Below are 13,668 nucleotides of genomic sequence, written 5' to 3'. Positions count from 1 at the left end.
CAAAGACAAAAGTGTTTGTCAATGTTTCTTATTTCCGAGAAATTGTTTCTAGCGAAGTATTTGAGTGGGAGGACAATAGAACTTGATAAGGTTTATGAACCTGAGCATAATGATCAGAGTAGCGCAACATCGGAAATGGTTCCGGAAGCGTCCACGACGATCATGGCTCCCATGACTACAAAGTGTTTTAGCCATGGAGATCGAAGTACATATTGAACCTTGTAGGTATGGTTTACTTTGTGATCAAATAAATGATTTGTGGACAAAGGATTGATTTTGAACAATGATAAACCAACTACAAACAAAGAAGTTATGATGGGCTCTAACTCCGTTAAAATGGCTATACGCCATGAAATCCAAGATAGATGAATACTTTTTGAAAGTAAATGGATCTATGAAATTGATGGACTTGGATGAAATATCCTTGAAGAAGCTCAACTTGTCGAAAAGTTGTTTACGACAAAGTTCAAAGAGTTGACTACGATAAGATTAGATCTTCCGTAGCAATGCTTATAGTGTATGTGGATTATTCTAGTAATCACTACATATTTATTTTATGAGATATGCTAGTAGGATGGCAAAATACACTACTTAACAGAAGTGTGTATTAAAGGTGTATACAAGATACAACCAATTGTTTTGCTAGTCCGTAGAATACTAGATAGGTATACGAATTTCAATTGGATGAAGTGAGTATCACGGAGTTGGAATCTTCACCAGATGAAATAGTCAAAGAGTTTTTGATTTCATCAGAGACGATGAAGAGGCTTGCATTTGCAAGAAATTAAGTGGGAGCGCTGAGATATATTTATAATACTTTATGTAGATGACATATAGTTGGTTATAAATGATGTAATTATATACTTGATTAAAAGGTTTCATTGAGAAATTAACTTCAATGAAAGGATATGGACTGAAACATATCTAGTGTCAAGATCTATGAAGATAGATTGAAACACAAAATAAGTTTAAGTCAAAGTACATAAAATGGATATTGAAATAGTTTAATATATAAATATTAAGAAAATGTTCTTATCATGTGAAGTTTTAACAAGACTTGAGTGTATCTGACACTCAATGAGTAAAAACACATGAGTGATTATAGATCACAAATAATATGTACACAATCAGATGTCATGTGCTCTTAAAAATGTTATGAGCATGTACCAGAATGATTCATGTGATGATCATTGAAAAACAGTAAGAATATTCTTGAGTACTTAAAAAGAACGAAGGATATATATATATAGTTTTGTATGGAGAAATGACAAACAAATCACTGTAAAGTGTTGCACCGATATTTGTTTTGTCACATATGAAAATAAAAATTTCAATCTCAAATTAGACTAAGTGTTGTTTAAAAGGTAGCAAAACATGATAAAGCACCGGAAGGCCAAGGTGTTATATCTTTACAAATGTAAACTAGATTATTGACTCTAGTGCAAGTGGGAGACTGTTGGAGATATGCCCAAGAGGCAATAATAAAAAGGTTATTATAATATATCTTTGTGTTTATGATAATGTTTACATACCATGCTATAATTGTATTAACCGAAACATTGATACATGTGTGTTATGTGAACAACAAGGAGTCCCTAGTAAGCCTCTTGTATAACTAGCTTGTTGATTAATAGATGATCATCGTTTCATGATCATGAACATTGGATGTTATTAATAACAAGGTTATATCATTATGTGAATGATATAATGGACACACCCAATTTAAGCGTAGCATAAGATCACGTCATTAAGTTATTTGCTACAAGCTTTCGATACATAGTTACCTAGTCCTTATGACCATGAGATCATGTAAATCACTTATACCGGAAAGGTTCTTTGATTACATCAAACGCCACTGCGTAAATGGGTGGTTATAAAGGTGGGATTAAGTATCTGGAAAGTATGAGTTGAGGCATATGGATCAACAGTGGGATTTCTCCATCCCGATGACGGATAGATATACTCTGGGCCCTCTCGGTGGAATGTCGTCTAATAGCTTGCAAGCATATGAATGGTTCATAAGAGACCACATACCACGGTACGAGTAAAGAGTACTTGTCATGAGACGAGGTTGAACGAGGTATAGAGATACCGATGATCAAACCTCGGACAAGTAAAATATCGCGTGACAAAGGGAATTAGTATCGTATGTGAATGGTTCATTCGATCACTAAAATCATCGTTGAATATGTGGGAGCCATTATGGATCTCCAGATCCCGCTATTGGTTATTGGTCGGAGAGAGTTCTCAACCATGTCTACATAGTTCGCGAACCGTTGGGTGACACACTTAAGGTTTGATGTCGTTTAAGTAGATATGGAATATGGAATGGAGTTCGAAGTTTTGTTCGGAGTCTCGGATGGGATCCAGGACATCACGAGGAGTTCCGGAATGGTCCGGAGAATAAGATTCATATATAGGAAGTCACTTTCCAAGTTTGGAAATGATCCGGTGAATTTATGGAAGGTGGTTTCTAGAATTATCCGGAAATAAATCACTATGGAAGGAGGAGTCCCGGAGGGATTCCACAAACCCTAACCAACCAACCAAGTGGGAGGGTGGAGTCCATGGTGGACTCCACCTCCTTGGCCGGCCAAGAAAAGGGGGAAGGGGAGAGTCCCTGTCCCTCTAGGTTTCGTCCATAAGGCAGTTTTTCTGTTGGGGTCTTATTCGAAGACTTTTGGCAAACCCTTGGGGTTCCACCTATATAATGAGGAGGAGAGGGAGGGGGCAGCCCATGGCTTGGCCGCACCACCCCTGCCCCCTTGAGGCCGGCGCCCATGGCACCCCCTCTCCCCAAACCCTAGCACCCCTCCTCCACTACTTCTCCCGCATATGCTTAGCGAAGCTCCGCCGGAGATCTCCATCGACACCGCCACCACGCCGTCGTGCTGCCGGGATTCCGAGGAGGATCTACTACTTCCGCTGCCCGCTGGAATGGGGAGAAGGACGTCGTCATCAACACCGAACGTGTGACCGAGTACGGAGGTGCTGCCCGATCGTGGCACCGTGATCAAGATCTTCTACGCGCTTTTGCAAGCGGCAAGTGATCGTCTACCGCAGCAATAAGAGCCTACTCTTATAGGTTTTGGAAATCTTCAAGGTTTAGTCTCGTTCATCCCCTCGTTGCTCCCATCTTCTAGATTGCATCTTGGCTTGGATTGCGTTCTCGCGGTAGGAAATTTTTTGTTTTCTATGCAACGAATCCCTACAGCGTTTACAAGTGCTTGAGGTTAACATAGGCACATCCCCTTGTTCTCCCCGCACCAGGTCTTGATGTCGGCCTTTTGCTTGATGACCAGAAGCTCCGCCACGAGCAGAGCAGAGATAGTGAAGCTCCATAGTGTGGGGGCTTGAGGCACCGACATATATAGCTTCCGTTCACGAGTATGGGAGTACGAAGATGTTAAAATTTATTGTTCCAATAACAAATTGGAGAAATAGAAATAGTTAGGAGTTTTTTTTCCTATGCAGAGAAGTACTTACCACACAATTGTGCCGCATCTCCCACTCTTGATGAGCACTTCATGTTACTTCTGATTGGACACCATTATCTCTCTCAACACAAGTCATCACAGAGATTGATTAATTGACATGGCATGCAGTATAAACAAATACATAATCAATAAGACATCATGATGTTCTCTATGCACAAATTCTCAATCACCTCCTCCTTTGATGTGCTGAACTGCATGCCATTTGATATTGAAACTGAACTAAAACATTGATCACACGATGGAACCATTAAGATTATCTAAAAACTTCAATAAAGTTTGCAGTTGATTATAAATGGCTATGTGATAGGTTTGGGATTTAGCGTGCAAACATGTGATCTAAAAAAGAGAGATACGCCCCTCTATATATCCAATATGTACGCATTATAAGCTTGATCGATCATCATGAGATTGGACTGTAAATGGTTTAGTTCTTCCTCCACATATCTACACATGCAGCTAATCCCAGATAATCCAAATAAAATTCTTTTAAGTTTAACACTGAACCATGCAGAAATCATTGATGGCATACCATACAACACCGAACGATTTTGTGCCTCGATGATGCGATTACTACGCCGTGGCGACCTCCTTCCGTCTGCGCCCCTTCGGCCAGCCACAGCCGCCGCGACGCCTTGGTCGTCCCCGTTGGCCACCAGGGCCAAGTCTGGAGCTCCGCTGCCTACCCTGCCCTGATCTCTGCTCTGCCCTCGGCTCGCTCTTCCTCTGCCTCGGCTACTTTCCGTAGTGCGGCTGGCCACGCGAGCGATCGCGGCCGATCGGCGTTCGCGTATGCTCCCGCAGTCCCACGCGCGTCCCTCATCTGTGCGGTGCTCTGGGGCCACCAGGAGGGGAGGCACCTGAGTGTCGAAGTACCAGCTGGATGCGTGAAGGGCTGGATGGATGACGAGGGGGATGGTGAGGCGGCGACGGTGCGATTGGATAGAGGGGGAGACTGGGAGAGAAGGAGGTGCACGCGAGGGAGGTCTTGCTTGGAAGGGGAGAGATGGTTGTGAGATACTCCATGGTCTGGCACACCATGACTAACCTGCACAGCACGTCCATGACAGGCATCACCCTGATGGCCTGATCGGCAACACCACGACCGACCTGCAGCACGTCCATGACCAGCAGCGTGTCTAAGCATCATGTGCATGACCGGCAGCACCATTGGGACAGATTAAGGAAAAAACTTTCTTAATTAATCTGTATTGATTACCGAATAATGTCGTGATATGATTAGCGCTAAAGAGGGGCTACTTACCTTGAATGTAGATCGGACGATTGGAAAGGTAGATTGGACGGATGGATTTTAAGCGGAGGTTTTGAGATTATACCGAACGGTCAGGATGTTCCTAATCTCTTTCACCAAACGCGTTGTATGACGACCAACTGAAATATAATAGTAAAGATAACGTTGTGCTTCGAAAACTCGAAGCTGTATTCAACAGTGGAGAGACTCAAGAAACGCACTAAGCCCAAGCAAAAATACACTCCTGAAACGCCAGCCCACTAAGGCCTTGTTTGGTACTAGTGTTTTAGTAGGGATTAGTGGGGATAATACTCTAGAGTATTGGGTGAATCACTTTTGTCACCCAATCCCCACAAAACCCCAACCCCAATCCACTAGGTAGGAGTAGAGTATTGGGGATTGAAAAAATTACACTAAAATTTGGGGAAAAGTGGGGATAAGTGGGAATTAAACTCGCTCATACTTTAGCACCAAACATGTATTGGGGATAAGTGGGGATTTGAAACTTGGAGCGGATTATCCCCGCTAACCCCACTAAAACTCTAGGACTGTACCAAACAAGGCCTAAGAAGGAGAAAGTGGCCCACGCCACCATCTCCATTTCCCCATCCACAGGGTCTGCAGCTGCCTCACACGCGCACGGTCGCACCTCAATCGCACCCGCACCTCACCAGGCAGAGACGCCACCAGCACACAAGAAGACGGCGGCGGGATGTTCCTCCGGCGGATCCTCAGCGGCGGGGGCGGGCTGGCGGCCCTGCGCTCCGCGCGGGCGGTGAAGCAAACGACGGGGATCGTGGGGCTCGACGTGGAGCCCGAGGCGCGGAAGGTGCTCATCGGGCTCTACACGCGCGCCCTCGACGAGATCAAGGCCGTCCCCGAGGACGAGGGCTACCGGAAGGCCGTCGAGTCATTCACCCGCCACCGCCTCCAGATCTGCCAGGAGGAGGAGGACTGGAAGCGCATCGAGGACCGCATCGGCTGCGGCCAGGTCGAGGAGCTCATCGAGGAGGCCCAGGACGAGCTCAAGCTCATCGGCAAGATGATCGGTTCGTAGCCCCCCTCTCTCTGCGAACCACCCCCATGTCAGCTCCCGTTTCCCTCTACGATCACCCCCTGTTTTGCCTCGATTAGTTGGGTTTATTTGATATGGAGGTCTGATCTATGTGGAATAATTAGGGTATTCGATGTGAGGGGCTACCTGCTACAGTTCTGTTCCATTCAACTTATACGTTTGACCTGATAGGCGATTTACCGATTCGTGCATTAGTACATTTATATAGCAATTGGTACGAGTTTCTACTCCCTCAGTTAGCACTGGTTAGTGTCTAGTAATTTTGGGATGAGCTATAGCTTATAGCGGATTACGCTGGTAGGACAAATGCCTGAAACTGCTACTAGGCTGTTTGCCCATTTGGTGCCAGTGATGTCTGCTCTTGAATACGGGGAAATGCTTTCATGAGTTGCCTGCTGCCTGTTCCTTTTGAGAAATGTCCTTACAGGTGTTCATTTAGTGCAAATGGTTAAGGTTGCATATCTGTAGGTAATGTTTGTTGTTTAAGTATAATGGATTGACAACCTTTGTCAGCAGATTAAGCTTTGTATGAAATTTTGTTGATGTCCATGACCAGCATTGGTCTATACAAGCCTGAATGTCAACTGCTGCATCCTAATTTTGCCATACTTCTGGTCTCACGGTGGATTGCTATACTGGAAAAATTGATTGATCTTGAATCCAGTTCGGGAGCTCAACGGGTGCCACATCAGGAAATGCTTAGTTTTCTTACTAGTGTCCTCTCATTAGTCATTAGAACAGTACATTGAAGTAATGCATTTGCTTTGTCGAATTTAGGTTAAGTGCATCTCCATCCCATTTTAAACTGAGATACTATGCAAAGAAATTGTGATTACTGTATACGCCTGATTTTGTCTAGCTAAGCCTAATATTGAAATGAGTCTGAAATCTGGCTATGTTGTTGGGTCGACTCTGAACTTGTTGTCGCCTGCTGTTCGCATATTTGCTCCAATTGTTTTGGAGTGATGGCACAGGAAGGGAGGAATCTGATGTCGTTACCATTGAAAAATAAGACATCAAATTATCCAGAAGCACCTCAACTTGTAGTTTTCGTAAGAAAGAGGTCCACATACCGAGTTATTATTCCCTTACAGGGAGATAGTTGTTCTGCCATAATTCCATTTGACCAACTTCATGGGCGCTTTTTTTGTCGAAAAAACGCAATGGGTCTTTGCGTTTTATTTCAATTAGAAGTTACTGTTTCTTTCAAGCCTCCTAAGAGCACCCACGGGCGCCAGGGATTTAATCACATCTGTTTTGCATAGTTCCCGGCCGTTTTCATTGCATCGACGCATACATAAGCCACCGACGCTTGGACAATACATGGAAATCAGAGTTAGCTGGCTGCCGGTGCTTAGTGTTTCCAGGAACTAACTCAATTAGCGTCTCAATTAGCACCAACGGATTGTGGGTGCTCTAAGATCATCCACAATGCGGCACTAATTCGCCGACGCTAGGAGTAAAATACTGGCCGTTTTGGTAGTTGCACCATCGTTCCTGGCTGTTTTTCTAGTGTAAGCGCAAAAACTGGAGCGGGACAGTTACACAATACCTGTAAAAATCAGGGCTCTCAGGCGGTGGGCGCTAGCTGCATTTTGGCAACTGACATGAACCCACAGATTTTTAAGCACCTCTGCATTGGCCATGCTCTAAGAGGAAGATATTACAACAGATATGCAGTTAGTGTTGTCCCAGATCATCGGCAGAGCTACCCTAAGTTCGGTGATGCCAGCTCTGGCCCAAAGCTTGGCTTCCTCTGTTCTGCGCGAGACCAGGGTGTTGATTGCTGGTTTTGCGTCATTGAATCCACAGTTGTTGCGCATCATCCAGGTGGTGAGCAGTGTTGCGGAAGCAAGGCCCTTATGCATGGGTTTATTAGGGTGTATTGCCAGGCCCTTATATTATGGGGGCTTTAGCAAGTGAGATAGGCTGACTAGATGCATTAAGCTCTTTATGGCACCGAATTTTCTTAGGTCCGAGTTACCTTCTCTGAATTTAGGAATTCCTATCTTGTACACATATGATTGCTTGTCTTATGCTAGTTCGTTTTGTCTGTGGGAGTGATCAGATCACACTGCGCAAACTAGATGGCAGATAGATATCCATGAGGTGTACTACCTCCGATCGGTTTTAATCGACGCGGGAGTGTGCCTACTTATATACTAGGGTTGTGTTAGCTCCGCGTCGATCTTTTCTGATCGGAGGGAGTAACAGATGATATTCCGTTTTAGTGTATTTGATGTTTAGAGCAAACATCATACTTGTGAATCTTTAATCTGGGGGACTGTCACCTTATATGCTTCATACCTAACACAGTAAAAGAACTGTTTCTTTCAGTGTGATAAATTGAAAAGCAACCTGTTGGTTGGTTATGTAAGATGTTTTGTTGAATGCAAGAACTGAAACATTTTCTCGCTAATCACTGATTTGCGAAGTTACTCACCGTGGATGCACTTCATTGATGCTTTTGTTGATTGCTGTTTTTTTTAGTACCGTGAGATGCTTTAGGCAATTATGTACACTATGCGAATCTCCAGTTGATACAAAAACTTTCATTATCAGTTCGTTTAATTACTATGTCGCAATGCATGGCAGAGTGGGATCCCTGGGGCGTTCCTGATGACTACGAATGTGAGGTTATTGAAGATGACACACCTATTCCCAAGCATGTTCCTCAGCACAAGCCTGTTGCACTTCCTGAGGAGTTCTTCAAGGCACTAGATGCCATGAAAGCAGATCCAGCTCTGAAGGGTGATTCTCCTCCACAAGTGAAGTCATGAAACTTGAGCTCTCTGAGATGCATGCACCTTTTGCAGTGTGTAGTGAGACTAGTTTCATGTGTCGTTTGACTGCAATATGCTTGATGTAGCAAGCAGAATAAATTTGTTTGTCAATGTGAATGTGAATGCGTTTTTAACGCATCACTTCAACACAGTAAAGCTTGTCTGATGAGTTAATTACTGCGAACATTGTTTATTGTTTTCTGTTAATTGATGTTGATGAAAGATTAAAAGCTCAAATGCTAGTTGGTTTTTTATTACCATTTCATGTTCTATAGAACCCAGCACTCCCTTGGTGACAGTGACTGGTGTTTGCCTGGAACCTATATTGGAAATTACTTCAGCATTTTAGAACCACCGGTTCTATAGATATTTAGCAGTTGTTCCTTTAGGTAGTAAACTTGTAATGGTACAGTATTTTTTCTCTGCATACACTAATTTCTTTTTCAAGAATTATAACTATTTAAGAAAAAAGGGTGTTCATCATCATGAAGTAAAGCCAGATCAAGTCAAAAATAATGCAATGTTCCCTAAAAGAAAACTCATGTAATGGTATAGTCAACACTGGAGCAAAATTAAGGAAATTATGTAATAGATCTATTAGACAATGAATCAGTATTTGTTGCATTTGCCGGGCAATGTGGTTATTGTTAATGAACCTGGCAGGGCTTGCCAATGCTCAAGGACACGCAGGCTAGAGAGGTTTTCGACAGAATTGTGAAGATCGAGGTCAGTAATCGCTGGCTGATGGACATGGCAGAGGACAACTACGATGCCATGGATTTGATCAGACTATGGTCTGCCTTAGATCAGGCTGATAGCTTCACATGGTCTTGCTCACGGACAAGACTACATTCAGCAAAATCAACCTACCACAGACTTTGGCAGGGGGCGGAGATGTTTGCAGCTGCAAATTGTATTCGGAATGCAGGGTGCCTCTCAAGTGCCAAATCTTCATGTGGCTAGCAATCAAACACAGGCTTTGGACGACTGGCCGAAGGCAAGCCACGGTTTACACCTTATGTCTCCAGGAACCTGAATCTACCGAGCACATACTTGGCCGATTTTTTTTAATAATATGAATTAATTATTTATTTCTAGGAATAGTCCTCGTTTTCAACAAATTTCAAAAGTGTGACTCGGTCGGCCAGCAGCGGACCGACCGGAGTTTAGAAAACCGACTGGGAGTTCAGTGTCAGCACTAGTTGGTCGATAGTTGACCAATTGGTTTGCATGGTTTTGGTTTAAAGTTAGTAGGAGTGATATCCTCGGGCAGTTCTCGCGCCATTCTTTTGCCGCCACCGCTTTCCCACCATATGTTTCCGCCACCGTTTTTCCGCCATATGTTCCCGCCATGTTAGCCGGTTGACCAATTGGTCAGCTATCGATCAACTAGTGCTGTCGGTTTTCTAAACTCCGATCGGTCCACCTGAGTCACACTTTTGAAATTTGTTGAAAACGCGTGCTATTCCTAGAAATAAATAATTAATTTGTATTATTAAAAAAATCGCCCCACATTCTTGTGCAATGTGTCTTTGCCAGACAAGTGTAGCACTTGGAGTGCCGCAGCTTGAGGTTGTGGCACTGGTCTTGGATGATCACCTGAAGGATTGGTGGCTAAATACTCGCAACAACCTTGATGTGAGAAGAAAAAAGAAATTGGATGCCTGGACCACTCTGATATGCTGGAGCTTATGGAAGCAGCGCAATGCCAAGGTATTTGGCAACCTGACATGAGTATGCAATGAAGATGTATTTGCTGCCAGGATTGTGGAAAACATGAAGCTCTGGACAGAGTCACAGAACTAAGAGCATCTCCAGTCGTGTCCCCAAAACCATCCTCCAAAGCAATTTGGGGTGCGCCGGACAAAAAACCGTTCCAGCCGCGTCCCCCAAAGCCCATTTTTGTCCGGCGCGGTCCGATATAGTGTCCGGCGCTCCGAGCCCATCCCCGTCCCACAGGGGACGCACCGGGCACGCCGGACACAACGAAAAGCGAGGCGGGGAGTGGCGGGGCCGACCCGTCAGCGACTCATTCAAGCTGCTCCATATAAATTTCCTTCTTGACCATCTACTACAAATCCATCAGGCTGCTCCATATAAATTTCCTCTTCAAGCTCTCCATTTAGGAAAGCAGTCTTAACATCCATTTGATGAATGAGAAGACCATGTGAGGCAGCCAAGGATAGTAGCACTCGAATGGTGGTCAATCTGGCAACAGTGTTGGAGATATGCCCAAGAGGCAATAATAAATGGTTATTATAATATATCTTTGTGTTTATGATAATGTTTACATACCATGCTATAATTGTATTAACCGAAACATTGATACATGTGTGTTATGTGAACAACAAGGAGTCCCTAGTAAGCCTCTTGTATAACTAGCTTGTTGATTAATAGATGATCATGGTTTCGTGATCATGAACATTGGATGTTATTAATAACAAGGTTATGTCATTAATGAATGATGTAATGGACACACCAAATTAAGCGTAGCATAAGATCACGTCATTAAGTTCATTTGCTATAAGCTTTCGATACATAGTTACCTAGTCCTTTGATCATGAGATCATGTAAATCACTTATACCGGAAGGGTACTTTGATTACATCAAACGCCACTGCGTAAATGGGTGGTTATAAAGGTGGGATTAAGTATCTGGAAAGTATGAGTTGAGGCATATGGATCAACAGTGAGATTTGTCCATCCCGATGACGGATAGATATACTCTGGGCCCTCTCGGTGGAATGTCGTCTAATTAGCTTGCAAGCATATGAATGGTTCATAAAATACCACATACCACGGTACGAGTAAAGAGTACTTGTCAGGAGACGAGGTTGAACAAGGTATAGAGATACCGATGATCAAACCTCGGACAAGTAAAATATCGTGTGACAAAGGGAATCAGTATCGTATGTGAATGGTTCATTCGATCACTAAGTCATCGTTGAATATGTGGGAGCCATTGCGGATCTCCAGATCCCGCTATTGGTTATTGGTCGGAGAGAGGTCTCAACCATGTCCGCATAGTTCGCGAACCGTAGGGTGACACACTTAAGGTTTGATGTCGTTTAAGTAGATATGGAATATGGAATGGAGTTCGAAGTTTTGTTCGGAGTCTCGGATGGGATCCAGGACATCACGAGGAGTTCCGGAATGGTCCGGAGAATAAGATTCATATATAGGAAGTCATTTTATAAGTTTGAAAATTATCCGGTGCATTTATGGAAGGTTCTAGAAGGTTCTAGAAAAGTCCGGAAGAAATCACTATGGAAGGCGGAGTCCCTAAGGGACTCCACCAAGCTTGGCCGGCCAACCCTAAGGGGGTGGAGTCCCATGTGGACTCCACCATAGGTGGCCGGCCATCCCACCTAAAGGAAAGGTGGGAGTCCCACCTTGGGTAGGACTCCCCCCTTGAGTAGGTTTCCCACCTATGGGAGGTTTTGTTGTTGGGGTCTTATTCGAAGACTTGGACTACAACTCTTGGGGATTTCCACCTATATAATGAGGAGGAGAGGGAGGGGGCAGCCACTCTTGGCCGCACCATCAAAGGGTGCCCATGGCCGGCTCCCTAGCCACCCCCTCTCCCCAAACCCTAGCCTCTCCTCCTCTACATAATACTCCCACAGTGCATAGGCGAAGCCCTGCCGGAGTTCTCCACCACCACCGCCACCACGCCGTCGAGCTGCCGGGATTTCGAGGAGGATCTACTAATTCCGCTGCCCGCTGGAACGGGGAGAAGGACGTCGTCATCAACACCGAACGTGTGACCGAGTACGGAGGTGCTGCCCGATTGTGGCACCGTCAAGATCTTCTACGCGCTTTTGAAAGCGGCAAGTGATCATCTTCTGCAACAACGAGATCTAATCTCGTAGGCTTTGGAAATCTTCAAGGGTTAGTCTCGTTCATCCCCTCGTTGCTACCGTCTTCTAGATTGCATCTTGGCTTGGATTGCGTTCTCGCGGTAGGAAATTTTTTGTTTTCTATGCTACGAATCCCATCAATGGTATCAGAGCCGTGTCTATGCATAGATTGGTTGCACGAGTAGTACACAATTGTTTTGTGGGCGTTGATGCTTTGTTGTCTTTAGTTCCTGTACTTTGCATCTTGCGGCATGGTGGGATGAAGCGACTCGGGCTAACTTTACATGACCGCGTTCATGAGACTTGCTCCACGTTCGACATGTAACTTGTATTGCATAAGTGGCTTTGCGGGTGTCTGTCTCTCCCACCATAGTGAAGATTCAATTTACTCTTTCTATTGACAACATTAGTATCACCGTTGTGGTTCATGTTCGTAGGTAGATTGGATCTTACTCGAAAACCCTAAACCACGTAAAATATGCAAACCAAATTAGAGACGTCTAACTTATTTTTGCAGGGTTTGGTGATGTGATATGGCCATGATGTGATGATGAATATGTATGAGATGATCATTATTGTATTGTGGCAACCGGCAGGAGCCTTATGGTTGTCTTTAAATTTCATGTTGAGTAGTATTTCAAAGTAGTTGTAATAGTTGCTACATGAGGTGAACAACCATGAAGACGGCGCCATGGACCTTGACGCTTCATGACGATGATGGAGATCATGCCCGTTGATGATGGAGATCATGTCTGTGCTTTGGAGATGAAGATCGAAGGCGCAAAGACTAAAGGGCCATATCATATCACATATGAATTGCATGTGATGTTAATCCTTTATGCATCTTATTTTGCTTAGAACGCGACGGTAGCATTATAAGATGATCCCTCAAATTAATATCAAGATAATAAAGTGTTCTCCCCTCGTATGCACCGTTGATATAGTTCGTCGTTTCGAAGCATCTCGTGATGATCGGATGTGATAGACTCAACGTTCACATACAACGGGTGTAAGCCATGTTGCACACGCGGAATACCTGGGTTTGCTTGACGAGCCTAGCATGTACAGACATGGCCTCGGGACAACGGAAACCAAAAGGTTGAACACGAGTCATATGGATGATATGATCAACATGTTTATGTTCACCATTGAAGCTACATCATCTCACGTGATGATCGGTTTTGGTGTAGTGGATTTGGATCGTG

General features: G+C 44.2%; 1 protein-coding gene across 1 annotated transcript; it reads left to right on the top strand.

Annotated features, from left to right (window-relative positions):
• Positions 1-5,365: 5,365 nt before the first annotated feature.
• Positions 5,366-8,841, top strand: LOC127295558 (probable NADH dehydrogenase [ubiquinone] 1 alpha subcomplex subunit 5, mitochondrial). Its single transcript, XM_051325525.2, has 2 exons — positions 5,366-5,795; positions 8,417-8,841. The coding sequence occupies exons 1-2, from the start codon at positions 5,459-5,461 to the stop codon at positions 8,599-8,601; spliced, it is 522 nt and encodes a 173-aa protein (XP_051181485.1). The 5' UTR covers positions 5,366-5,458; the 3' UTR covers positions 8,602-8,841.
• The last annotated feature ends 4,827 nt before the right edge of the window (positions 8,842-13,668 follow it).

This window comes from Lolium perenne, chromosome 4 (genome assembly GCF_019359855.2).
Source record: "Lolium perenne isolate Kyuss_39 chromosome 4, Kyuss_2.0, whole genome shotgun sequence".
Taxonomy (NCBI): Eukaryota; Viridiplantae; Streptophyta; class Magnoliopsida; order Poales; family Poaceae; genus Lolium; species Lolium perenne.
This window is presented reverse-complemented; position numbering and strand designations above follow the sequence as displayed.

Bases quoted from the DNA above. Each gene is read 5' to 3' on its own strand.
- LOC127295558 (XM_051325525.2), top strand. From the start codon at position 5,459: ATGTTCCTCCGGCGGATCCTCAGCGGCGGGGGCGGGCTGGCGGCCCTG. The intron at 5,796-8,416 runs GTTCGTAGCCCC...AATGCATGGCAG, and splicing joins GCTCATCGGCAAGATGATCG to AGTGGGATCCCTGGGGCGTT.